The 27,602-nt window shown below is 38.6% G+C and overlaps 1 protein-coding gene across 3 annotated transcripts; it reads left to right on the plus strand.

The window, feature by feature from the left end:
* The first annotated feature begins 286 nt into the window (after positions 1 to 286).
* Positions 287 to 27,429, plus strand: chd2 (chromodomain helicase DNA binding protein 2). 3 transcript variants are annotated; one of them, XM_071499746.1, is made up of 43 exons: positions 287 to 486; positions 1,886 to 1,952; positions 2,096 to 2,164; positions 5,178 to 5,234; positions 6,737 to 8,753; positions 10,256 to 10,290; positions 12,344 to 12,578; positions 13,478 to 13,564; positions 13,778 to 13,839; positions 14,294 to 14,431; positions 14,790 to 14,969; positions 15,165 to 15,304; positions 15,410 to 15,635; positions 15,724 to 15,824; positions 15,947 to 15,988; positions 16,097 to 16,275; positions 16,402 to 16,526; positions 16,646 to 16,862; positions 16,960 to 17,049; positions 17,170 to 17,360; positions 17,463 to 17,651; positions 17,786 to 17,948; positions 18,128 to 18,280; positions 18,992 to 19,063; positions 19,415 to 19,564; positions 19,659 to 19,807; positions 20,864 to 20,960; positions 21,068 to 21,160; positions 21,294 to 21,467; positions 21,644 to 21,813; positions 21,917 to 21,958; positions 22,072 to 22,211; positions 22,293 to 22,431; positions 22,550 to 22,700; positions 22,854 to 22,976; positions 23,100 to 23,222; positions 23,698 to 23,838; positions 24,023 to 24,139; positions 24,335 to 24,513; positions 24,600 to 24,699; positions 24,810 to 25,002; positions 25,095 to 25,341; positions 25,454 to 27,429. In XM_071499746.1, the coding sequence occupies exons 8-43, from the start codon at positions 13,478 to 13,480 to the stop codon at positions 25,737 to 25,739; spliced, it is 5,169 nt and encodes a 1,722-aa protein (XP_071355847.1). In that variant the 5' UTR covers positions 287 to 486; positions 1,886 to 1,952; positions 2,096 to 2,164; positions 5,178 to 5,234; positions 6,737 to 8,753; positions 10,256 to 10,290; positions 12,344 to 12,578; the 3' UTR covers positions 25,740 to 27,429. The 3 variants fall into 3 exon arrangements, with proteins under 3 accessions (XP_071355847.1, XP_071355828.1, XP_071355836.1); XM_071499727.1 differs by lacking the exon at positions 10,256 to 10,290 and having other exon boundaries at positions 288 to 486; XM_071499735.1 differs by lacking the exons at positions 10,256 to 10,290; positions 14,294 to 14,431 and having other exon boundaries at positions 289 to 486.
* The last annotated feature ends 173 nt before the right edge of the window (positions 27,430 to 27,602 follow it).

The raw sequence follows: 27,602 nt of genomic DNA on the forward strand, positions 1-27,602 counted from the left end.
GGTCACACAGGTTACTTGTTGTTGACTATTTTATTTTATGGCTTAATCTGGCTTTGTACTCCTTGATAAATAAATAAATAAATAAACAGTATAAAATATGTTTTGTTGATGCCACTTTGTGTTCTCAAAATGGTTTCAGGAACAATGTCATGAGTTGGGCTTCCAGCAAGAAGAGTTTCGCCATTTTTTTTTTTTTTTTTTTTTTTCTACGGGTACGGTGGGCTGCTAACGCTAGCTCAATAGGGCTGGAGAGGAAGTGGAGTTTGGCTTACGTTGAGAGGAAAGGGGGCAGAGCCGCTGAAGGATATCAGCTCAGGCAGAGGCGGAGAGGAGGACACACACAACAGAGGAGCAAGGCGGCGAGGACGGAGGGGAGGCAGGGCGGAACGATGCGGCCGAAAGACCCACCAAAAGCGACCAAAATCGCCCGAAAATGCGACACCGACCGGAGAAGACGACGGGGGATAGACACGGGCCGGATAATGGGTAAGAACTTACCAGTAATCATACATTAATGGCTGTAAAATAGGAGCCAGGGGTGTATGGCAATATGGTGGAGGAAGGACAGTTAGACGCAGTGTTGTAAAAATGGCCATGGTGTGTTGTCAGCGAGCAATAAAGGACTCGGTCTACACAGAGTAAATTGCATAGGATTGTGTTTTAGTTGATGAAATTTACATGTTTGCTAGCTCTGTTTCTAGTTCACTTGGTTCCTATTTGGACAAGCACATTTGTTCTCGACCTGTTTGGAGTTATTTCAACCTACGCATTTAAAATTTGCTTTGTCCTTGAAAGGGCAAATGCCCTTGTGTGAATTTGCTCGACGAAAACATCAAAAATAAGCAAATGTTTCGTTTTTTAAAGGATGTATTGAGACTGATTGACACCAATACAACAAGCTGGTGCATATTTTTGTTTATTTTCAGTATGTGTGTTTTTTGAGGTTTTTCATCGAATTATAAATCAAAAAAATATTTAAAAATTGATCATTTTTCACCTTATCTTACCACAGAGTATACAAATGTAGTTTATGACTAGATTTAAGTAAGTGTTAGATGCTTAAAACTTATTATTTATAAATAGTTTAATAAATTGTGACAAGTTGTCAAAATGCTCAGAATATGACTATTGACAACTATTCTTACATGGTAGACACTACACGTACCTATGTTTGATTTGTTTGTCAAATAAAGGTTCTATATGTTGTAAAAGCTCAGATATACTTCGAAATACAAAATAGGGTGTTGGCTTTTAACCCTTTCAGGTACTGAATGGAGAAGTAATTTAAATATGTACATAAATTTACTTTTTCCATGTTACATTACACCTGCAAGACATGTAAAGGAAGATTTTATGTTAGAAAGCTTCACTACAAGTATGAATTTGAGGAAACTTTAAATACTGCTTTAAAATTAAATAAAGAAATAAAATCATCTTAATATCACAGTCTCACGGTCAACATTGTTGATTTATCTACATATGAAGACAAATACTACACATAGTAAAACAGATGATCTGCAATCTTTTATAATAGATATTTGCATCTTAAACTATATTGTTAAATCCAAAGGATTAGTACCACTGTGCATATAACAAAATGTCCTCTCTAAGCTATTCTCAATAGGATGTTACTGTTGAAGACCAGTTTAGTTGCATTTTGAGCCACCAAGACATGCCTAAATGGAACATTTTCGTGACTAAACATGCAACGACTCATTTATAATTTTCTTAATATGTTAATGAGCTCTGAAACATTCTTAAAATTAATCTTAAATAGATTATTTCACACGTGTCCTATTTATGTTTGTTTTTTATGCCAACGTAAGCTGCAATTTTGTTAATTGTGATTATAAAAATGATCTTAATTATGTTTTGTATTTTGCAGGTATTCCCCTTGATGTATCGCAAACCGTGTCCAAGAAGAAAGGAGACCCTCTTACTTGACCTAAATGGTATGTTTTAAGTAACCAGTCCAGGCTTTCGGTGCGTTTTGCAGTCTTACTAGCTTCTTTGTCTGTACTGCCACATATATGTAGCCAGTAGGGTGTGCTGTTGTCACATTTCCTCTCTGAACCTTTACTTTTCTATTTTAAAGGGTTGACATGTAGTCATCATGGAGTGGTGAATAGAAGGATTCGGATGATTCGCACTGCAATGGGGATTTGTAAGTATCACTCTTAAGATAGGTTAAATATCTTCAGAAGATTCCTTGCATGTTATCTTTGCATTGAACCTCAAATTAACTGTCTTTACTGACCACACAAACATAACGAAATAAAAAGCTCACTGAACAGTGCACTTTTTCACTTCTATTTCAATGTCATTTCTAGAAAGTACCGCTAAATATAGTTCCTTGCGTAGTTTCTATGCATTGTAGCAGTTTGTTTTAACTTGAAGCAATGACAATCATGTTTGAAGGTAGGTGAGTTCTGCCCCCTAGTGTATGATGTGGCGACGATTTATACATTGATTAAAAATACCTGACTGTCTGAGAGACGCTTTGTGGTTAGTTAGTTTCAAGTAATTTTCCTTTGAATTAAATACATATGCAAATTAAACTTAATATAAATGAGTAATTAGGACTTTCTCTTTTGACATTATGAAAGTAGGGTTTTACAAGTGTGCGTACTGCCGAAACATGACTAAAATCATAGTATGTCTTCAGTGTTTACCTCTCGCTGTGCAGTATTTCCTTCTATATTTTAAGTGTTTACATTACTTACATAGAGTTAGAAGTTAAGTAGTTTCAGCATTTAAAGACAGAGTCCTTCTTATATTCTATTTCAATAAACCTTTAATTATTTTAAACCAACAATCCGATTTGTAATATGTCCATGTTCAACTAGCTAGCTTGCATGTGACACATTACAAATCTTTATGGTTATTACTATTTGTGAAAACAGTGTCCAGTGTAACAAAAATACCTGACAATTAACAAAAATCACGTCATGCATCATAATCATATTTAAAACAATGACATTTTACAACACAAATTGGCTGCTGGGCAGGAAGGGAATTTGGCTGGTTTGTGACCTGTTAAGATTCGTCAGATCACTCTTTTGCAATTGTTTTGGTGTGAAAAGACCAGCTGTGCCAACCCTTGTACAGCTTCATTCATGGCTGTTGTTCGTTTGAGGCTTGGCTGTTGTGTTTCGCCTTTAGAGTTGTACTCAAATTATAGAGCTGTATGAAAACTCTTAAACGTGTAAACCTCAAGTCACATTGAGCATATTTGTGGCTCGTTTGTCCACATCAGTGATGTGACAAAGTGCACAAACATTTCCAAATGTGATTACATTTACATTTTTTTAATTCTATTTTGTAAGCTAGCAAATTGGACATTTTATAAGGACTAACATGGCAATATGTGCTGTAGTAATAAAACTTAAAATGTGGCCCATAGAGGGCATCACAAAGGGAAATTTCAAAAGAATTTTATCAATATGCATTTGTTCAACATAAATCTAATAATGGATGCCATGTATTTCTTTTCATCTTTATAGTTCATTATTTCCTCATACCACAGCTTTTGGGTGACACCTGGGGAAAAAAAATTATATGTAAGATGTAATCTAAATAAGAATGTCACTCCAAATACTTGTGCACTAAAATATGAATTAAATAGCCAGTTTGAATTAGAGTCACCTTATTAATCTTGGGGGGGAGGGGGGCATTTGCAAAATATGAGAAATGTCTTCCTTTGCAACATAACAACAACAATTTTCTGAGATTACTGATGCAACAAAATGGCATATCTGGAGCAATGACAGTAAACCTTAATTATCTACTTATTGTAATCAGTACGTATAGCCAATAATGTGACCAGGTAATGCCTTCAAAACATTTACATGAATTCACAGTCCATGGTTAATGAGTAACCATGGACTGTTGAGATAAAACTTAAAATTGTCCAAAATATATCATTGGATCTGTTCCATATACATAGCCTAACCCAATAAAATTCATATAGCAAGAACAGAGAAAACACAGAAAAATATTTCTTTGGCTGCCCTCTTCAAATGTTTTTTTCTTGACATTGTTTCTCTTGTAAGAAGTAGCTGTGTAAACAGACAAAAATCCTTAAAGCAAAAAGCATAAGGCTAGAAATCTACCATATAGAACATAAACGCAAACCTCACATAGCAAGTTTTTAATTTGATAATATGTATTTGGTAGAGCTAAAAAAAAAAAAAAAAAAAAAAAAAATCATCCAATCAATTGACTGATCTGAGGTGCATGAGTTTCCAAGAGCATGTAAATGCACCATGCACTGTTATCCCGGCACATGCCTAAGTTAAAAATGCAGTGTGCCTCGCTGACCATTCGACACAGGTGTTACTTTTTCTGACCTCAGAAAAAAAAGAACAGCATCTGTGCTAGAGCCAAAGAGTGTCATTTCAAAAGACATAAGGACCAGGTGTAATTACTACTGTAATAATGCATGTAAGCCAGTTGTAACAATTATTCTGATTCCATTGGTGGAATAATAACGTTTAAACTTTTCTCATTTGCTTTATTTGGCATCCCATACATTGTAAAAAAAAAAAAAAAAAAAAAGCCATTGGACGTATTAAACCTTACAATATTGATTCCAGCATCAGAATAATTCGCTGACAATATGTCGTGTTAGTAAGAGTGTTTGGGAAGATTGTAGCATCAAAGGTGTTAACAAGTAAAATATGAAAGGTTCCATTGTAGGCAGTGAACAAGCATACAAAGATGCAAAGGCATGAAAAATGTCATTTAGGCTTTTGGGTTCTGTGAAAATGGATTTCTTGAAGAGCAAAACCCACAAATTTTCTACTGACAGGAAAATATCTTTTTATTTAAAACACAGAGGAAGACTAAAGCTATGTATTATCTTGGCCTTCAATTAGTTTTCAGCATTTGCTGCATAGAACATGTGCTACTAATCAGTAGTTGTTATTGTTGTAAAACTTGGAGAAAACTGTGTATTTTCTCTCTGAGATTATCACATAACTCCTTTTCAAAGGATTGTTTGTGGCAAAAAATAGTTTTTGTCAGTCACCTTTATCAGTTGTGGTTAACAATTAAGATCAGAAACCCAAATGCTACAAACCAGTTACAGCCAGCCAATCTGTGTGGTTCACTTATTTGCTGTTTCTGTGTGGGCCTTATGTATTTTAATACATGTATGTTCCTTATTTTTTCTACAGAGGGGACATTGACTGGTGTGAAGATTTTCGAATTTTGAAGAAAAAGAAGACAGCTCTGTAAGTTCTTAATGCTTGACCTGAGTATTTATTCATCTGCTTTCTGAGCTCATGAATATAATGAATAGAAAACGTAGTTGCCACATGTCCTCTTTATCCCGTTCAGATTTCTAAAGAGGATGAGGATACCTCCCTCTATTTTAAGCTTAATGACATATTCAGTTGATGTATTTATTGCTGCCATTCACTTTAAGTTCTAATGGCTAGCAAAACACCTAGATGTCAGCAGGTTAAGGGCATTAGGGTATTTTAATAAAGGTGACTTTAAGTTAGGTCATTATGTGACTATTTTCATTATTAACTCAAATAGAAGCTGTTTTTACTGTGGCTTTATGTGGACATTGACTGTGTTGCCACCTGTTGGCACTGTATAGTAAAAGCCACTATTCTCTAGGAGTTACTACACTCCCCATTTTTGCTAAAATCTCTGCTAAGTTTTTGGCCAATGATGAAAACCTGATAAAACATGAGCAATACCATGTCACAGTTTTTTTTTTTGTTTTACTGCTTTATTTCAACGCTTTTAAGAGCAATGAGGAAAATTTTTGGATGCAAGTAAATTACCATTGTTTGAAGGTTTGCATTAATAGTTACTGGATGCTACGATGTTGTCCATCTATGGGTTAGTCATGTCTTTGCTTTGATAACTTTGGTAATCATTCATTCAATTCAGGCAATGTATTTTATTTTGCATACAGCATTGTTTGCTCACATGCCAGTGCTTTGTTGTTTTGATCTTAATTTGCTTGACCATCACAGCTGTTGTGTAATCAAGGTTTACGCATAACACATTATATTAGGCTAACTCCAGACTCATCATACCCCTGGTGGTCAGCTGATGAAGTTTTTGCAAATTGTTTGAACATTTACTCAATTCAGACTTCATCTTGCCGGTAATTGTAAATTTACCAAACGATATATTAATTCAGAGCCCTACAAAAATTTAATAGAAATTGCGTAATCTGCGTAATTTATTGCGCTTCTCACTGTTTAACTTTATGTTAACCATTCTCAATGGTAGGACGTCCAGCCAAATCCATAAATCTATTTATTTTCTTCCATGTGATGCATAAAAAGTATTGTGTATGTCTCGGTGCACTTAAGTACATCAAAGTTTGGCTGTTAAAGAATACCTCCAACAACAATGATACTAATATGAAATGAGGCTGGATTACAAACCCGCCCCAATATGTAGTGTGCGATCTGTACAATATGTCGATGTAATGACTTTTAATGAAAATATATGGGAATGGCAACTTTGTTAAATTTTTTAAAAACTTTTTTTTAACAATTATGTATTCTTACAAACTTTCATTTCAGAGTAACACATGCACTTGCGCAGTGCTAGCCAACGCAACTGAAAGCTAGCCACGAATGCTACTAAACTGTCTTAAATTTAGTCTAGTTTAGCATGCCTTCTTTAACTGCTGGACAGTAAATCATTACTCATTTCAGTTGTACTGTGGGCTTACAACTTTTCCTTCTTTTTTTATCCTATCAAGACCCCATTCAACTGGATATTGCTGAAGTGGAGACAGCGTTGTTTAACGTGAAGATGGCAAGTGATTTGGCAGTTAGCCAAATTTTGACAAGATGAAACCTTTTTTCTGACTGGACTTTTAACGTTTGGATTTTTATTTTTTACAACAACATGGACACTGGGACACCATTGCTGACTGTATAGTGGACTCGTTGAAAAGTTACACTGTTGTTTTTGGGAAACACAAAACCAGCCTTTGTACATTTGATATTCAAATGTTGTTTTTAAATAAAGTGTATGTCCTCGTATTTTTTTCCTGGCTTTGTTTCATTAGCGAATTAACCAGAATATCAAGGAGGATATTTGGCGTAATATTTTGATAACGTTAAAATCCTTAAGCTCGGCAGTGGGTTTTAAATTTTCAGTCAATTCCTACAACAAATGGCTTTGGATTGAATTGACTTTGTGTCACTAATCATCAAAGTTTGACCACGTAATTATGAGCTAGCTTAAGTGCGTAGGCTTTGTACTGGGTTGATGAATCTCCTGAAGTAATGATTTCTTTCATTTTCTGGTGTAGCTCTACAAAGGAAATGATCACATCGGTTGACGAGATAAAGGAAACATTGTTAGTTAAGATGCACCTTTGTTCTTTAATCGGTCCCATTGGGAAATCTTAACATAATCAAAATTTTCTAACAGTGGGATAGACTACACCCATCTGTGTAAGGCACATGAAATGGTTTTGGTCTGACCAGAAATGGTTTCCAAAGGCTCTCTAAAATGGCTCCTGGTTGTCCTCCTTCCTGTCTGAGCAGGAAGTGATGCAATTGCTGATGCTGCTGCTGCTGCTGCAAAAAAAACATTAATATACTTGTGCAGCCTCTCGGTATTTATTATTTTTTTTTACCTTTTCATGAAGTGGGAAGAAAGCTTTCAGTGTCATGCCTTTGTCCCGGGGCTGACAATGTATATAAGTTTATATAAAAGCAAATTTTGAACATAATAAAAGGGGTGGGACTTAGACATCACCTGAGTGTGGGGTAAATGGAAATAACGTCAATCAAAGGCAAAGCATTCAGAGCTAGGAAGGAGCTCTAGATGGCGGCTGAGCCTTGGGAAGGGTGCCATGGGCTTTCGTCAGACCGTTTCTCTTGTCTGTTTTTCGACCGAGACTGCTTGATTCCGGTGAAAACTTGAAGGCTATGACTGTGCGATCGTTGTTTTAGCGGAAATTTTGGCGTTTGGTGTGTATTTTTGGCTGCTTTGTCGAGCCGTAGGAGCCGTCTGTGCTGAGGGAGTGCTTGTCGTTGTTTTCCATACTGGGCTCTGGCAGCCATGGCGCGCCTCCATTTTTAGTGTGCTGCTCGGCTCTGTCGCTCTGAGCCTGACAGCAGATGAAGACTAAAGGCCTACAAGCTTTTTGAAACGAGCCTCCTTTTTTGTAATTTATTGTTAAGTTATTATTTTTTTTTACAGTTTGTCATTCTTACTGGAGTCGGATGAATATTTAAACCCTGTGATAGATCTAACGCGAATCAAATAGTTCATTTATAGGCTACCACCTTTCTTCACATTGAATTGGTATGTTTACATTGTGTAATTCATAATTTACTGATTTTCTCATCCTTAAATGTTATTTTTCTAATCCTTCATCTGATGACGCAGTTACAATTAATTGCATGCGGCTTGATCCGTGGACTATATTGAAAGACTTGCGATGGATATTTAACTTATTGTAACTGCACCTGTCATTTTTCTTACTTGGATTTAAATCAGCGATGTAAGTAATGATCATCAAAGCTTTAGATTTAATGCCTTTTTTTTCTCGACTCGTGTCGCACCGCCTGGGTTTTAACTGCCATCTGAGCTAAGGCAATCTTTGGGGGACTTGAATGATAGTTCATGCTTCCTGTAACTTTTTGACAGTAAATACCAGGACGAAAGATCATCATCAGCGATTTTCAGGATACTACGATGATGAAGAATAAAAGTAAAAAACAAGATGATGAAGGATCGACTCAGAGCAATGCATCAAGGTATGATCCTTATACTTTTTTTTACCTTTTCCATATCTGGTTTGATTGTTTACCTTGTCAAGCATGGTTGATCACCTGTGTATACATTTGCGACGTGGTTTTGATGAAGTGCACCAGTGTCATGAATGACCTTGCTATTGTTTAATAGCCACACCCTGATTTTCCAACCATTTCTTAACTCAATACTGAGGTTTCAGGCCTGTGTTAAGAGATCATTGCCCACAAGATGTATGTGGTAGACAACAGGAAAACTCGTTTGTCATGTATTATGTTCCAAATGATTTGTCACAAATGTTTAATGTCCTGTCCCTATACTGTAATATGACCTTGTCTTAGTAGTTGGTACTGCATTGCACCAATTTATCAACGTTGTTTCGTTTTTATTTATTTCAGAACAATGTTTTGCTTTGGCATTACTCATGGTCATTGATATGTCCAGTCTTTTGGATTTGTTATAGATAATGTACTTAACCCTTAGTTCTTTGATCTGAAATCAGTTTGCATGTGGCTACAATTTTAATTTTTATATTGATCTATACTTTTTCTTTGAACCTGTACTTAAAGTTTTGACCAAGTTGTAGGAAATACACGTTTGATAATGCCTAGTAATTTCTTCTTATTAAACCCCTTAATTAAGAATTAATGCCTTTTTAAATAAAAATTGTCTTGTTTTGGATGGTTAGTAAAACTATCTAAAAACTACTTGTGTATTATGAAGTTATGTCAGTGTCACATGATTATGTAACACACTTTTAACCTTCAGCTTTACATGTGTTCCCATGGGAAGGTTATTTTTATTTTGGTTTTGGGGCTTTTATGAATGGACAATTTCAATTTAAACATTTCTCTGACACAGAATGATTGTCTATGATAAGAATTATTATTATTATTATTAGATGATTGCTTTTATTTGTCAAACAATATGTTTTATCCACTGATGGCACCTATCACTTCAACTTGCTGTCATTTTAAAATATCAGGTCAGTTTAAAGGGCACTTTTGTATTAATCAGTTATCAGCTATATGGTGATTGGTGTGCTAACTGAAAGCATGTTTGTTGATCATGTCTGATGCTTGTGTTACAGCTGAAGAATGTTAATTTTCTATTCTATATTTGCATTACTTGTCAGGCAGATGATAAAGGCCCTGTGACCAAGAGTTTGGACACTTAATTGTTTGCTTTTCTAAGTGTTAACATTTGCAAGTGTAAATTTATCATCAACAGGTAATTCTTATTCATATATCAGAAGCAGTGGAAACATTACATTTTTGATCAATAAAGATGATTTTTAAAAACAATCAGATCATTTGCATGGTGTTAGGACGGTGCATGAATGCAGAAACAAGAAGTGGGTAGTCATTTAAAAAAAAAAAAAAAGATGTTTGTTTTTATTTTACCAATGCTGTATCCCAGCTTAGGTTCTTTAGTATTAGAATGTCTGTTTTCCACATTTTCATGACAAATAATGCAGCCTGATCTCAACAGACTGTTGTGTTCTTAGATAAAGACACAGAGAAGTTTGGATGCTAAATGCAGGTAATCACCCTCAGCATTTAACTGGGTACACTGCAGCAGGTTACATCACACTTGTAGTTTTTTTTTTTTTTTTTGTGTGAGATCTTGTGGCAGCCATTTTAGTATTTTTAGCTGTGAGTTAAATATGTCCCCTGCCACTGATAAACAGCCTACCTTTTTCAGACAGATAGATGAACACTGTGGACATGCAGAGCAGACTGTAATGAGCAACAGAAAATCTGCTCACTTTATGTAAAATTATATCTTAGTAAAGTACTGTGTACACGCTGTCCTGAGTCACAAAATGGCCCTTGCTTTGTGTGCCCAGCTTGCTCACTTATCTGTATTAAAACTCAGCTCAGAACTACATAGAGGAGGAACAGGAAGAGTTCAGACCTTGCAAAGCGTGCACACTGCACTGCTATAGGCTAGATTTCCACCTAGCAACACGTCAACCAATAGCAATTCGAGATTTTGTTGCGTCCCACCCACTTGTGACCTCACTTAAAGCGGAAGGAGCCATGCACTTCCGAGTTTGATAATTGAGGCTGTGAAAGGGACAGGCTGTGAAATTAGTAACATTGAACACCACTCACATTGCAGTTATTTAGTTCCCACCAATGCTTTCGTGCTCGCCGTCATTATCATTGCTGTAGCTGTATAAATGGTAGAATACACATATGGTTATTCTTCATACATTTAATAAGGAAAAGCCTTTCAAATTTCAAAATAAGAGTGGTGTTCACTGAAACACCCAATAAATGAAATAACAACTAAAACCTGTATACAAATTTTAATCTTTGCAAGAAACAAACCTGTATGTCTTTGCAAAACAATTCATTTAAAGCAGTGATTCCTGGAGATTAATTCTGAATGGGTGTAGCGCCCCCATATGTCCAGACAAAATATTGCGTGCAGATAAAGCCAGACAGAAGAGGTCACCATCCCTAGATAATTTTATCCACTGATGACTCTGCCACAATCAAATGGATTTACTGTCATTTTAAAATATCAGTTAAGCTTTATAGTATTTATTTATTAAAAATTGATCCAATATGAACTTCATTGTATCAGGATACACCCCTTGAAATGCACCATCTTGTTTTGAAAGGGGTCCCAAAAACATTTGAAGGTCCTTGTGTACAGTGACACTGAGTTATTTGCCATTTTGTTTATCAAATAAATAATATGTTATTCCAGTGGTCACTCTCCGTGCTGGTTGGGGCCTCTACATGAGACCCAGGATAAAGCTCAGGGGGTCACAAGATCATGAAAACGATATTTAAAATTTTTAAAATTATGTTTATTCTCCCGACATTAACTTTAACTTCAGCCCTCAAATGAAAAAATCAGAGAACAAAACATCAGTTATATAAAACTGCTCACAACTCACCTTCACCTGAGAAGGGGGAGGGGGGGGTGGGCAGAAGTAGACATTGCATCAATTTAGTGATGAGCTAAAATGCTTAGGAAACAGAAGCCTAGGTACTGTACTCACTGATACATATTGATTTATCAATCTCAAGATTTTTACTCCTCCAAAAAATAGGTATGAAGCCTGATGAGCATATGAGCTTTTCAGATAAATAATTATGGTTACTATCTTATTTTCTTATAACTTAATTGTTGGTTAGCAGAGTTGAGAAAGGCTGTTCAATGGGTGTAACCACTCAGAAGTCATGCCTTGTTAAATTACAGTTTGTCCCAGTTTTAACTCGTTATTTTGGTCTCTGTGACCTCTGATGCTTTTCAAAATGACTCTAAGAGGATTTGTGTGCCTTAGTGAGACTGAGGTTATTATAAGACGGTTAGCTGAGTAAGGAACATGGTGCATGATGTAATTAGGTTTCTGTTTCCTCTCAGCTAAGTCATAACTCATGTATTAACTTCTTGTATTAAGTTTCTCCATGTCCCAGTGAGTGTACAGGTTGAGTTTGAATTTTCTTAAATTGCAACAAATATCAACTCACATTTTTGCCATGTTGTAGTTGTGTGTACAGTGTCATATAAGCATTAGCTCAGCACACATATGCATTGAAAAATCAAAAGAATGAACATTTTCTTGTTCCTGTAGCAATTCAGCATCAGAAGAATCCAACCACTCTGCGTCGGAGTCGGGAAGTCAGTCAGAGAGCGAGCATGGCAGTGAGAGGAGGAGATCCCACAACTCCGAGTCAAACAGTTCCTCAGAGTCAGAGAGTCACTCAGAGTCAGAGAGCGAATCTGCAGAGTCCAAATCACAACAAACCACAGCAGAAGTCAAAGACAAGCCAGTTAGAAAGAAGGAACGTCTGGCAGACGTGAAGAAGGTAAAGGTCACTAAACTTAGAGAGGTACTCAAGTCTCATGTGGGGACTTACTCTAAAGCAGATTATAGTTCCTGTCCTCTAATAATGGTTAACTCTGTAATCAGGCTAATGTGATTATGAAGGTTTGACATGAAGGACAGTTGAAGTTGCCTCCTTAGTTTTACCTCGGCGAAATTGTCTTTTTATCTCTGTGAGACTCTAGCTGTGTCCCAGTTCCAAAGAATTATAGTAGATTGAGGGTGAAGGTAGGATAGCTACAGAAACCATCCAGGAAAACAAAAAGTAAGCCTTAAGCCTTTCAAACTTGCAGTTTTGATTGACGTTCATGTCACACAGATTCATTTCCTGTTAGTCTGAAAGTATGTTAAATTTATATGCAAATGTCAAAACAGTATTCTGCTACAATTAGTATGTAGCACATCAGAGCTAAAAAGATGAGCAATTGATTCGTCAACCAAGAGCTAAATAATAAGCAACTGCTATAAAAATTGATTAACAATATAATTAATTTTTTAAGCAAAAATGCTCAAAATCTCCAGTTAAAGCTCCTCTGTTCTGAATATTTGCTGCTTTTCTCAGGTTCATATATTCATAAACTGATGCAAACTGAATATCTTTGCGTCCTTGACTGTTGGTTGTACAAAATTAGTAATTTCAAAACATCACCCTGGATTCTGGGAATCTGGGACATTAGTTATTATTGCCTGCTATTTTATAGACGTAGCTTTTTTTAATGTAATAATTGAGATAATAGATTATAGACAATGGACATAATTGTTAGTTGTAGCCCTTAAATATGTTATTACAAATCAGAATGAAACCAGTAGCAATAAACCAATACATTTATATAGTGGAGCAGAAAGTCTGTGGCTCTGATAGCAGCTTCTCCTTGATTACAGATGTGGGAAGAGCATCCAGACGTGTATGGGGTGAGGAGGTCAAATCGCAGTAGACAGGAGCCGGCTCGTTTGAACATTGGAGCTGGGGTAAGCAGATGTGAATGAAAGCTTGAAGACAAACAATGAAACAATAGAGACAAACAAAATGTGGCCTGACTGCACAAATATCATCTCGGTTGGCATCAGCTGTTTTAAACTAGCCAGTTGTGCCATCTAGTGGCTGCTATGTGGAAGTGCTGCAACATCTCCTATGGAAACGCAGTTTTAAGTGTTTATCTGCTCTGTTGACTGTACTTGCAGGGTAGCAGTGAGTCTGATGGCGACAGTCCCAAGAGAAAACCATCACGGGCTAAGAAAAAGGAGTAAGTATAAAGTGTGAACATTTTTGGGGGATTTGTATAATTATTTTATTATTTCATTTACCTATAATTTATCCCTTTAAATCTTTTTGAATGTTGCCATCTTGAGACACTTCTACAGAACTTTTTTTATTATTCAACACTTGATCCATACAGTAGTTTTTCACAGTTCATGTCTGTTTGCGTCATTCTGCTGCCAGTGTGTGTTCATATTGTGATTCTTATCATTTAATTCTTATTTGTAAATGGGTATCTGTTTGGCTCAGAATGGGCTCAGCTAGTTTCAGCCAGCCAGGTGATATTTATTTGCTTCAAATTTGATTGGTCAGATCAGTGGCTTATCCCTGATTAAATTTGGTTGTGCTGAACACCCTGTGGCCAGTATTTCATGAAATTATAATTGGTTGTAGCAGTGATGGGCCTTGAGGGTGAACTTGTGGCATTTCTTTGTTGTAAGAAATATCTGGAAAGATGATGACTCAAATGATGAAGAGGAGGAGGAGGAGGAGGAGGAGGAGGAGGAGGAGGCTTCGGACAGTACAGACAGTGAGCAGGAAGAGAAAAAAGTTAGATCCAGACGACTTCCTGCTAGAAGGTAAGAGTGTAGCGAAGCCTGGCCATCAGACAGCTACCCACTAGTCATCACGAAATCATTCCATATTGTGTGAGCAGTTGTTTGATTATACATTTTACTCTTACTTTGGTGTGAAGTATACACCTGAATCTTTCAGCCTGTTGTTCTAACCAACTGATCTAAAGTATAACATCTAAAATTTTAATTTTTTTCTAATAAAACATGTTTTAAATATTTCTCCAATTATAAAATACGTGGCTGCAGTATCAGCCACTCGACAGCCAGAGAGCAAAATCACTCGATGACCACTGATCCAGGAGATTGGTTCCGTATATCTAAGTGGTTTGCATGTTTGTGTGCTTAACTCTGTGTTTTATAGACCTCAGACCAAATCATCAACAGTCAAAAAGCAGCTATCTCAGAAAGGAAGAAAGTCCAGGAAACCAGAGTCATCAGCTGAAGAAGATGACGACGATGACGATGATGACGACGATGATGATGATGAGGAAGACACTCCAAAGAGACAGACTCGAAGAAGGGGAGCAACAAAAGTCAAAAGGTGCATTTCTAAACACATTTTTCCTTCCAGAGATTTTTTTTCGATAAGTTTCCCTTAGTATTAGACAGGGACATGCATTTACTTTTATCAGGACTTATGTTTTCCATCACAACAGGTAACAAAAAGTGGCTTTATTGATAGATCAGCATCACCTGTACATCGACAGTAATCCCCTGTCTTCCTGATGTGTTACAGTTACAAAGAGGACCAACATGACTTTGAAACAGACTCTGATGACCTGATTGAAATGACGGGGGACGCAGGCGAGGAGCAGCAGGATGATGACAGTGAGACAATTGAGAAGGTCATGGACACCAGGATAGGCAAAAAAGGAGGTGATGCATTTTCACTGCTGTTTGTCATTATTTTGAAAACCGCGTTGTTTCTCATTAAAATACATTCTGCCACGGTCTGAATAAATTCTTTTGTTGCTCTTCTAGCCAACGGGGCTTCCACTACTGTGTATGCTATAGAGGAAAACGGGGACCCATGTGAAGGCTTTGACCCCGAGAACGACGAGGGGGAGACTCAGTATCTAATTAAGTGGAAGGGCTGGTCCTACATCCACAACACATGGGAGAGCATGGACTCTCTGACACAACAAAAAGTCAAGGGACTAAAGAAACTGGACAACTACAAAAAGAAAAGCGAAGAGCTCAATTCATGGTGAAATATTTTGTCCTGACATTAACATTTTATTTGTAAATGTAGATCTTTCAGGAGGTTTCATGGTTTACCTGGTCTTTGTTTGTAGGTTGAGGAAGGCGTCTCCTGAGGATGTGGAATTCCATAACTGCCAACAGGAGCTCACTGCTGACTTGAACAAACAGTTTCAGATTGTGGAGCGTGTCATAGGTAAGAAGCCATTATGAAATGTGTTTGCTGCTGTTTGATAGTGCTGCAGGTATATAATATTTTTAAATATACAAATGCATGTTGCACTTGAGCTGTGTTAAGATGAATTTTATTGTTGACAGCAACAAAATCAGGAAAGACACCAGGATCCTCTGACTTTCCCTGTAAGTTCCTTTTCTTACTTTTCACCATCACAGTCACATCCTATCTGTCAAGTGCTTTTACTTTTTGTCCCAATCAATTGTCTAATTATTTGTCTGCATTTTAAACAGCCCATAGCCACAAGACACCATCCTCCAATGAGCCAGAGTATCTATGTAAGTGGATGGGGTTGCCCTATTCAGAGTGCAGCTGGGAGGATGGAGCTTTGGTTAGGAAGAAGTTTCAGCACTGCATAGACAGTTTCACGAACCGAAACTCCAACAAAACTGTCCCGTCTAAAGACTGCAAGGTGAGAAACAAAACAAGTTTCATCTTTACTCTCTCTTTACTGAATGATTAAAAGCTAAACCTGACATTGTGAGTTTTCTCAGCTCATCACTGCAGATGGTTTTTTTTTTCCTAACTATTATTTCAGGTCTTAAAGCAAAGGCCAAGGTTTGTTGCTCTGAAGAAGCAACCTTCATACATTGGAGATGAGAACCTACAGCTGAGAGATTATCAGCTGGATGGGTTGAACTGGCTGGCTCACTCCTGGTGCAGGTACTGTGCAAATGAATGTAGTAATGTGTTTTAGTAGTTATCTTATTTAAAAAAGACTGAGAGAAAATGGGAAGGGATAGAAAGAAAACCATCCTTTTTATCTTCTTCCTCCACCTCAGGTGCAATAGTGTTATCCTCGCCGATGAGATGGGACTGGGAAAGACCATCCAGACCATCTCCTTCCTTTCCTACCTGTTTCACCAGCATCAGCTGTACGGACCCTTCTTATTGGTGGTGCCTCTGTCTACACTCACCTCCTGGCAGAGGGAGTTTGACACCTGGGCCCCAGACATGAATGTGGTGGTCTACCTCGGTGACGTTATGAGCAGAAAAACGGTAAACTGGATTAGTCTGGAGGAGTGGTTTTTTTTTTTTTTTTAATTACTGTGTTATCTCCAGAGTTTGTTACATAAAGTTACTTCTGTTTTTGTAGATCCGTGACTATGAGTGGGTGAACCATCAAACCAAAAGAATCCGTTTCAATGCACTATTAACCACTTATGAAATTCTACTTAAAGACAAGGTAGGGGTTATAATAAATCAAATGTTTCTTCATGAGTATGTTAATAGTATATTTTTATTACACAGTCTTTGTTTGCATGAAGAGATTCAATCACTTACAATGTCTTAACGTTGTCTCCAGGGTGTACTCGGGAACATCAACTGGGCGTTCCTGGGTGTGGATGAAGCTCACCGGCTGAAGAACGATGACTCCCTGCTGTACAAAACATTAATGGAGTTCAGGTCCAACCACAGACTCCTCATTACTGGCACACCGCTGCAGAACTCCCTCAAAGAGCTCTGGTCACTGCTGCACTTCCTCATGCCTGACAAGTACGTCCAGGTTTAGGTGCTGAATATGATACTGGACTAAAGTATCAGTTCGAATTCTAGACAGAGATGAGTGACATTTGTTATCTCTGTTGTGCACTGTAGGTTTGATTCCTGGGAGGATTTTGAGGACGAACACGGAAAAGGAAGGGATAATGGTTATCAGAGTCTTCATAAGGTCCTCGAGCCCTTCCTTCTCCGACGCGTCAAGAAAGATGTGGAAAAATCTCTTCCTGCCAAAGTGGAACAGATCCTCCGTGTAGACATGACTGCACAGCAGAAACAATTTTACAAGTATGAATTTATTTCAGTTTTTTTCTTTTTTTTTTTTATTACGTTTTTATTGCGTCTGTTTTTCACATAAACCACTCGTACAGTAGCTGCATTTCTTCTCTCCATTAACTTGATTTGTTCCTGAATATTTCCAGGTGGATTTTAACAAGGAATTACAAAGCTCTTTCCAAAGGCACCCGAGGCAGCTCCGCCGGCTTCCTGAACATTGTTATGGAGCTCAAGAAGTGCTGCAACCATAGTTTCCTTATTAAACAGCCTGAGGACGGAGAGACTGAAACACAACAGGAACACCTGCAGGTAAGTCTCCTTCTGAACCCTCTTTAGCTCCAAGCATTACCTCAGGATAACTCTGCTCTGTAAAGGAAACCAGTTGTGTCTTAAGGAAGGAAGGAAACATAGCGGTCTCAACAGATAGTTTAGCGTTACTTAACTTTTCTATATTTACAGTGTTCACACATTCACTTTATATGTCACAGAGTCTAGTGAGGGGCAGTGGGAAGCTGGTGCTGCTTGACAAGCTGCTGACCAGACTCAGAGAAAGGGGCAACCGAGTCCTGATCTTCTCCCAGATGGTCAGGATGTTGGACATTCTGGCTGAATACCTCGCCAAGAACCGCTACCCATTCCAGGTATGATTTGCTCATGTTTTGGGTTGAATTCAGATGTCGGTCAGCAACGTGTTGCGTCAGGGCAACCTTTGGTGACATTGTAGTTAATCTGAGTGACGCAGTGGTCTGCATCACCACCTAAAAATCCTTAACGCCTGAAATGAGTTTGTGGTTGCTCCAGGGTAAGCAGACCAATGATGTCCTCCCATTAGATGTACACAATTTTCAGCTTATTAAATTTTCACAGATCAAAAGGACAAAGGTCTACTGCACAAAAGGAAATATGTGATAGAACAAAAATCAAAGCAATCTATTTGTGCAATTTAAGTGTAAGCAGCTGCATCTAATTTGACAGTTTATGAAGTCAGACCTCAGGTTTTGACTGTTGTTTTTGTGGGTGTTTATAGTGAAGGGGCTTGGGTTGTGTTGGGGCAGTGTGACTCGGGTGAGGATCGGATGTCAGTGTTGGTGCACCCATACTCTGCTAGGCTGAGAGTTCATGTGGTTATTTATATCAGCAAGTTATTCTCTACTGAAGACCAGCCGGAGTCTGCAAGTCTGTCAACTCGGGTTGTTTCTGCTGACTTAGTCTTTGCAGTAGACTGTGATTAGCCTGAGCATATAGACAGGGTACAATGGCATGTAAAGCAGGGTGATGCCAAGATTAGAGCGGATAGCTACCCAGGAAATCTTCAAAGGTTAAATTTCTCTGTTTGCCTCTGTCCTCTTCAGCGATTGGACGGTTCCATAAAGGGAGAAATCCGAAAGCAAGCACTTGACCACTTTAATGCAGAAGGCTCAGAGGTATGTAATCTAGTAATTTAATGCTATTTACTGATATTGACAGAGATTCAAGGTCTGGAAATTTGATTGTGCCATAGATATTTGTTCAATCTGCAGTAAATAAAATATTACCATTTTTTAATTAATTGATTAATTTATATATTTTTAATTATTGCAAAATGCACTTCCAACATTTTTTTGGATCATTGCAATGTTACAAAAAGCATATACAGCAAAGGGATGATTTTAAACAAAAATGCACTACGCATTCAGCTTGTTTTTTCAGAGTAGTAGCAGGTGCAGTGTGTATTTGGTGAGGGACAAATATGGGGAACTTGAGATCTGGAGTAACAGTTTTCATCTGTTTTGTAGGACTTCTGCTTCCTGCTGTCCACCAGAGCTGGGGGTTTAGGGATTAACTTGGCCTCAGCAGACACTGTAGTCATCTTTGACTCTGACTGGAACCCTCAAAACGACCTGCAGGCACAAGCCAGGGCTCACAGGATTGGCCAGAAGAAACAGGTGATCCATGGCTCAAATCCATGGCTGTCATTATAGATATGCTGAATAATCAGTAAGATAATTGTATAAAAATATCTGTGCGCTCCCTGTGTAGGTGAATATATACCGACTGGTCACCAAAGGAACAGTGGAGGAGGACATCATTGAGAGGGCAAAGAAGAAGATGGTTTTGGACCATCTTGTCATTCAGAGAATGGACACCACTGGTCGAACTGTACTGGACAGCAACTCAGGAACCACAAAGTAAGATGCCAAAAATAACTGAGGGGTTTTTGCATATCGATTTTATTATGCCTCCATGCCGGCAACAGCCAGGGCTGGTTTTGGGTTGACTGTCCCATTCTCAGGTCGAACAACTTACTCCCCCCGACTTGTGTGATAGCTCAGAACTTCTTCAAATTTGGCACAAACATTCACTTGGAGTCAAGGATGAACTGATAAGATTTTGGTGGTCGAAGGTTAAAGGTCAAGGTCATTTTGACCTCACACACAATATCTTAAGGATTCTCGGGGCACAAATTTGCAGCCATATTCTTATTGGTTGGTTTATGGCACTTTTCTGATTGGTTAGTTGGTTTGTAGCTTTATTCTGATTAGTTGGTTGGTTTGCACTTGTATTCTGATTGGTTAGATGGCTTGCAGCTGTATTCTGATTGGGGGTGGGTTTGTTTTGTAGCTGCATTTTGATTGGTTGGGTTGTAGCCCTTTTCTGATTGGTTGGTTGATTTGAAGCTGTATTTTGATTGATTCACAGTTTGATTCCTGCAGTGTCGTCTCCTGCTTGTTGCCATCAAGCTGCTCTAGAGGGAGGAAGTACTTTGTGTGTATTAGAAACACAATTACAGGCATGTGCTGATTCCTATTGTGTACAGTGAGATATAATGAATCAGCACAATTCTATACATTGATTAAAAAGTAATGTTTTTATGCCTCCACGCTGGCGATAGCCAAGGCTGGAGGCATGTTTTGGGTGGTCCATCCATATGTACATGCATACGTTCGTCTGACCGTCCATCTGTTCCATTCTTGTGATATCTCAGTAACGCCTTGAGAGAACTTCTTCAAACATTCACTTGCACTCAAGGATGAACTGATTAGATTTTGGTGGTTAAAGGTCAAAGCTTAAATTGACCTCACAAAACACAAGTTGTTAATATTTTATATGACTCTGGATAAACAGGGATGTAACCTGAAACCAGTATGAGTGGCAGGGAGATACCACCACAAAGTACTAACTCTAGTTAAATGTTGAGATGCCGAAGCACTATGTGTATTCAACATTGCCACTTTTGTTTACAGTTCAAACCCATTCAATAAAGAAGAACTGACTGCCATTCTCAAGTTTGGTGCAGAGGATCTTTTCAAAGAGGCTGAAGGAGAGGAGTCAGAGCCACAGGTATTACAATGAGTGAATAATCTTGCATAAAAATCACTTAAAAAATAATACTACTTGATATACTTAAATATTTTGAAAATGAAACCTGAATGTCTCTGTTTCTATAGGAAATGGATATCGAGGAGATCCTGAGATTGGCTGAAACGAGAGAAAGTGACCAGGGCTCAAGTGCAACAGATGAACTTCTTTCTCAGTTCAAGGTATCCACAAGTTTGTTTTGTTAAATTACAGTTCAGTATATAAAGACCTCACTTCAGACCCTGATCTAAAATCCAGTCTTAGACATCCCACCCTTTCAGCTTCTGATTCTTTTCTCTCTGCTTGTTGCTGCAGGTTGCCAATTTCTCCAGCATGGAAGAGAGCACTCCAGAGTTTGAGGAGAAGCCCATACGGGAGTGGGATGATATTATCCCTGAGGAGCAGCGACGCAAAATTGAGGAGGAGGAGAAGCAGCGGGAAATGGAGGACATCTTCATGTTGCCCAGAAGCAGGAGCTCTAACAAGAGGGTAAGAGGAGAATTTAGCCATTTTTTTTGAGAAATGGAAAATGTTGTTTAATCATTTTTAAACACTGATAACCTAACACCATTATTTAAGTAATGTGCCATCTTCCACCAGCTCAGCATCTGAATCAGGTTACGGTGATTTCTTCAAAGTGACACTTTGGTTCTTGTGTCCTTCAGGCTCAGGCCAATGATAGTGATAGTGATGTGGGCTCAAAGCTGAAGCAGCGCTCTTCAGGCTCTGAGAGCGAGACAGACGATAGTGATGATGACAAGAAGCCAAAGAAGAGGGGCAGACCTCGAGCCCGCAAAAACAATGTGGAGGGTTTCAATGATGCCGAGATCCGCAGGTAAAGTATTCAGTAAATTATTTTGTGTTACAGTGTCACCGTTGTATTTGTTACTGTCCTTGCATGATCACAATTAATAATGTATTCCTAATGTCATTAACAGGTTCATTAAGGCATACAAGAAATTTGGGTCTCCACTTGAAAGGTAGGCATATTGTTAATGGATATTGTTTAATCACTGTGTGCCTAGGTCATTTGAATGCCTGAGTATGACCAATTAAGTTGTCTGACAAACCAAGTGCTCTTTTCTGTATTCAGGTTAGAGGCGATCGCCCGAGACTCTGAGCTGGTGGACAAATCCATAGCAGACCTGAAGAGACTTGGTGAACTGATTCATACCAGCTGTGTGACTGCAGTGCAGGAGCATGAGGAACACCTCAAAGAGAACCCAGTTGAAGGTATGTTGGTTTTACTTGTTCAGAGTTCTCTCACATTTTACTATTTTCTAGGCCCAAAAATGATGCATGTTATTTTTTCAGCCAAAGGTCCTGGGAAACGGCGAGGAATTAATATCAAGATCTCTGGAGTGCAGGTCAATGCCAAGTCCATCATCCAGCATGAGGAAGAGTTTGAGCCACTGCACAAAGTAGTGCCCTCCAACCCTGCGGAGAGAAATAAGTAAGATACCAATGCAAATATAAAAGGGAGCGAGGTCTTTGCATTATGTTCAAGATAAACTATTCAGAAAAAGTGTGTCTGTGTTGCAGATTAAATTTGACAACACTGTTTCCCACAGGTTCAAACTGACCTGCAGGGTCAAGATAGCCCACTTTGATGTGGACTGGGATCTGCAAGATGACATTCAACTCTTGCTTGGTATCTATGAGCACGGCTTCGGCAACTGGGATCTGATAAAGACGGATCCTGACCTTAAACTAGCTGATAAGGTGAATATCTAAAATCTACTTTAAACATGCAATTTGAGATAATTGTTCGATAATGATGGGAAACAGATCATATAATGGCACAGGCTAAATCTCAGATTAAATTAATGTATTTAGATGAATCAAGCAGTCTAATATTTACTTCCCTCTGCACAGATTCTTCCAGACGACCCAAGCAAGAAGCCTCAGGCCAAGCAGTTGCAGGCGAGAGCTGAATATCTTCTCAAGCTGCTGAAAAAAGAACAAGACAATACGGATGTGCCTAAAACAGGGGAGGAGGTATGCTGCTATTAATGGAAGAATCATTCATCCATACTGTTTTCAGCTCATGGAGTTTATCTTTGATCTACACACGAGGCCATCTACCTCCCAAATCGCTCATGCAGTCCTTTTCCTCTAAAGGTCAAAACGAAGAAGAGGAAGCCCCGGGTGAAAAAGGAGAACAAGATTCTCAAGGATGAGCAGGGCAACGACATCTCCTCCCCTCGCCTGTCCGACAACCCATCGGAGGAGGGCGAAGTCAAGGTCAGCCACAAAATGACCACTGCAGTGTCACGTATAAAGTGTAGTCTGAGTTATACCTCTGTGTCCAGGTTTTATTGTGCCTAAAGTACATTTGATGGCTCTGTAGGCATGTGTAGGATCCTGTGATGGTATTTGTTGTCAATTACAAATAGGGACTTTGTGGAAACTTCTTTTTATTTCCCATCTCTGCTTTAGGTGTGAGAAATGAAAATTATATCACTTCAGGTTTATTGAATACAAAAATTTGTCTTGAAGTGCACCACATTTCCATCTAGTGTTGCAGTGATACTACAGCAGTCAGTGTGTGAATTACACACCAAATTAAAAATCAGACTTTACAAAGTAGGAAACTACGGAGTAATCACTGCAACACCACAACAGAGAAGTATAATTCAGCCATATTTCTAGGTTAGCAGAGGAGTTGTACATTTATGATGTTGTTGAACTTACATCGTCTTTTCTCATGTTTCGGCAGGATGATGGAACAGACAAGTCCCCCGCCAAGAAGAGACAAAAGAAAAAGGATAATAAAGAGAACAAAGAAAAACAGGGAACTCTTAAAAAGGAGAAGGATGGGGACAAAGAAAAGAAGGGCACCAAGCCCAGAAAAGAAAAGGTATTTCAGAAAAGTATTCATGACCTTAATAAATGTACTTTACTTAGTGTACACATTATTATAGCATTAAAATTCAAAATGTGGCTAAGAGAAATTGGTTCAAAAATCAAGGTGAATGATCTGTTGAATGTGAATCGTGGACATGGATCAATTGTCTTGATGTCTGGTATTTTTGCCTTTTCAGGCTAAAGGAGCCAAAGGGAGGAAGACTCAAGGTCCAGTTCACATTACTGCTGGGTCTGAGCCCATCCCCATTGAAGGGAAGGAGGATGATGAACTCGACCAGGAAACTTTCAGTATTGTGAGTTTCTCTCTCTTTATTCTTTCTTTCTTGTGCACATATTAAGTCAGTGGAGTTTGATCAGTAATGTGTAAAATGACCCTGGCTGCAGAGTTGTGTGTATGTTGTGGTCTTTGTTGTTTTTTTTTTTTTAAAATCACTGAGTCCGACAAGGAGTGCATTTCAATAATCTAACCAATTTGTGTTCATGTCTAGTGTAAGGAGCGCATGAGGCCGGTGAAAAAGGCCCTGAAGCAGCTGGATAAACCAGATGAGGGTTTGTCCGACCAGGAGCAGCTCCAGCACACACGCACATGCCTGTTGAAGATTGGAGACCGAATCACAGAGTGCCTTAAAGCCTACAGTGACCCAGAACATGTCAAAATATGGCGAAGGTAAGATGATTGGATGTGATCTTTGTGAAGTGAATCGTGCCAATCTATTTAACTCAACTAATGATTGTTTTCTGCTTTTTTGGCAGAAACCTCTGGATTTTTGTGTCTAAGTTTACAGAGTTTGGCGCAAGAAAGCTTCACAAACTTTATAAAATGGCACAGAAGAAGCGATTGCATGAAGAAGAGGTAAGTCGCTCCTGTCTCAAGTTGTTAACATGCAGATTTTTTAAGACTCCTGGAGTGAGCATGATCTCTTGTACGTAACCAACACTGAAATTATCCTGTGACATTTCCAGAAGGAGCACAAGAAGAAGGATGATCCTACTGGGAGAGTAAAATCTTTCAGACCAGAACCTTCGGGCTCTAGTCGAGACTCCATGGGTACACAGCCATCCTCCAAACCCACATCTCACTCGACCCAGCCAGGCCCCCATGGACACCACAGAGAACCATACAATGCAGCTAATAAGCGTCATTTCGGCAATGATGGTACGTATGAACAGATTTGTTTAAGGCACAGGTATTATTTTCTGAACAGTATAAACAAGTAACAATATTAACCTTTTCATAATTCATTACAGACCGAGGAGACTGGCAGAGGGACCATAAATACAATTACCCCAGTAACAGTAACCAGTCATGGCAGGGAGACCGACACCATCCATATGACCCGCATCGCTACAAGGATCACTATGGTGATCGACGTCCACATGGAGACACGTATCGCAGCTCAGGCAGTTACCGCAACAACAGCTCCCCTCGAAAAAGGCCATATGAGCAGTACAGCAATGACCGGGACCACAGGGGTCACAGGCCCTATTACGACAGGTGAGGCTTGTTCAAACCTGGGAAACCTGGTGGTATGTTTGAGTTTAGTTTTTTTGGGGTTTTTTTTCCGCTGTTATGGGTTTACTAAACTTTCTGTGGTTTGATGTTTCAGGCATCCAGACCCCAAAAGAAGACGTCCTGATGAATTCCGTCCCAACTACCACCAGGGACGAGAAGGCCCTCTCCAGGACTTCAGGAGGATGCCGGAGCACAGGCCAGCAGGTCCAACTGGGCCAGAGCACTACAGCCGGCCCTTCCACCCCGACAAACCTCCTCCACTGTTGGACCCCCGCTCCCTGCAGGCTCAAAAGTCTCCCCAGGACTCCCGCTCGCCTCTTGAGCGACCTGTAGAGCCAAACGCTGTGGCAGACCCAAACTGGAACAACAGAAAAACATAAAGTCTGCCAGTGCTGGCTAAGACACTGATCTGGGTGTTTTGTCCAGGGCTAAAGCCACATATTGCTGCTGAAGGACAAGTTTCGACTCGCCAATCATAAGCTCACAGTTGGAAAGGGAATCAACATGTACCCTCTTTACCAGCAAAACCAAACTATTTTGCTTCCCCTCCCACCCCTCCAGTGACTGTGGCTGTGAATGACTTGTGCCCTGAAGGAAGGAGTTTGCTTCCTTCTGTCATCTTCATGATGGAAAAATACTAAAACGAGCATCTTTATTTAAATGAATTGACTCGATCAGTCAGACATGGTAAGACTGAGTGGAATGCTCATGGATGCTTAGTCCCATGGACTATTATCTAAAGAGAATTTAGGATACATGAACTGATGACTGATCTCAATCCTAAAAGTGCCTGAAGGTTTTGGCCTTTTTGAATGGTAAATGTATGGGATTATTCCCAAAGGAACCATGACATGGACATTATGTTTTTTTTTGTGTTTAGCTTTAAGTCTTGCAAATGATGTCATTAGAGGTTTTCAGTACAAAAGAATGTGTAATGTGTTATCATCTGCACCTTTAAAATGTTTATCTTGATGTAGCTGAACTGAATCATGGAGTTTCACCATGTGGGTTAAAATGGTGACGGGATGGCCTAGTTGTTTTTGAAATTTGAATGATCAGTCAAGCCAGTATGTTTCCTCCAAACACTCAACAGATAGTTTGAAAAACGGTTTTAACAAATTCACATTTCTCATGTGTAAAAAGAATCATTATTTCTTTAACTGTGTATCTATATAAATCATTGCAGTCCTGTTGCTTTGTTCACTTTAATCACTTTCCTCTTAGTAGGCCCAATGAAATGGAAGCTTTGTAAGCCGTATTTATTGCAACAACTTGTGGAAAGGTTTATAACACTATGACTTGGAACAATCCTTGATTCCTGCCTTTCAGTATTATGATGGTACTTCAGTGTAGTTTCATGAATTCCCCCATCTTTCCACCTATGTAAGTACTCAATGATGTCTGAATATGCTACGCGATAAGATTTTCTTTCCTACTTTGGAAAATTTGATTCACAGACAGTTGTGCTGTTGCTGGTAAGTTGTTAAAAGGTTATCATAAAGTTGCTGAAGACATTTTATCATGTTTATTACCTTTGGTCACTCTTTTCCTGTGCCAAAACTGGTCCTGCTCTGGCCCCTAATTTGTTTTTGTTTTGTTTTTTTGCTTCTCCATTTGTGCCTTATTTATGTGTGTATTATCATACTGTATATTGGTTCATGGACAGTACTGGGGTCTAATACAGGCAGGATGCAGTATTAAACAGTCACATTTAAGGAAATTGCTCTGAAAGACTAAAACATCAGTGAAACCTGGTGAAGGGACCACGTATTCTGGTAATTTGTGATGTGGTTCTGTGATTTCTTCAGAAACAGATTTCTTCTGAAAGAGTTGACAATTTGAGGGAAAAATAGAAACATCAATCGTGCATTTTGTCCAGGGCACTTAGCCGACCTGTTACAGTGATCAGCCAGCGCATCTTTTCTTCCACATTAAGCAAGCTACAGTTCCTGTATCATATGTTCTTTAAGAAAGTCTAAATAATTTATATTTGTGACAAAACCACTCTTCGTGAGAAATGTGCTGTACATATGTTTGGACATATGTAATAAACTTTGTTACACAATGACACAATGACTTTCATTTCTTTGTGGCTGACTTGAAATTAAATTTTCAAAATTGCACATCATCATCTTTTCTGCAAATACTAGATAGACAATAGATTTTCAGGGCTGATCTGTATAAAGATTAAAATTTTGGTCTTTTATAAATCAAAACTATAAATGATGTAAAGGACAGATTTA

Source organism: Trachinotus anak, unplaced genomic scaffold (assembly GCF_046630095.1).
Source record: "Trachinotus anak isolate AG129_WGS33_773 ecotype Australia unplaced genomic scaffold, CSIRO_AGI_Tana_v1 ptg000002l, whole genome shotgun sequence".
NCBI lineage: Eukaryota > Metazoa > Chordata > Actinopteri > Carangiformes > Carangidae > Trachinotus > Trachinotus anak.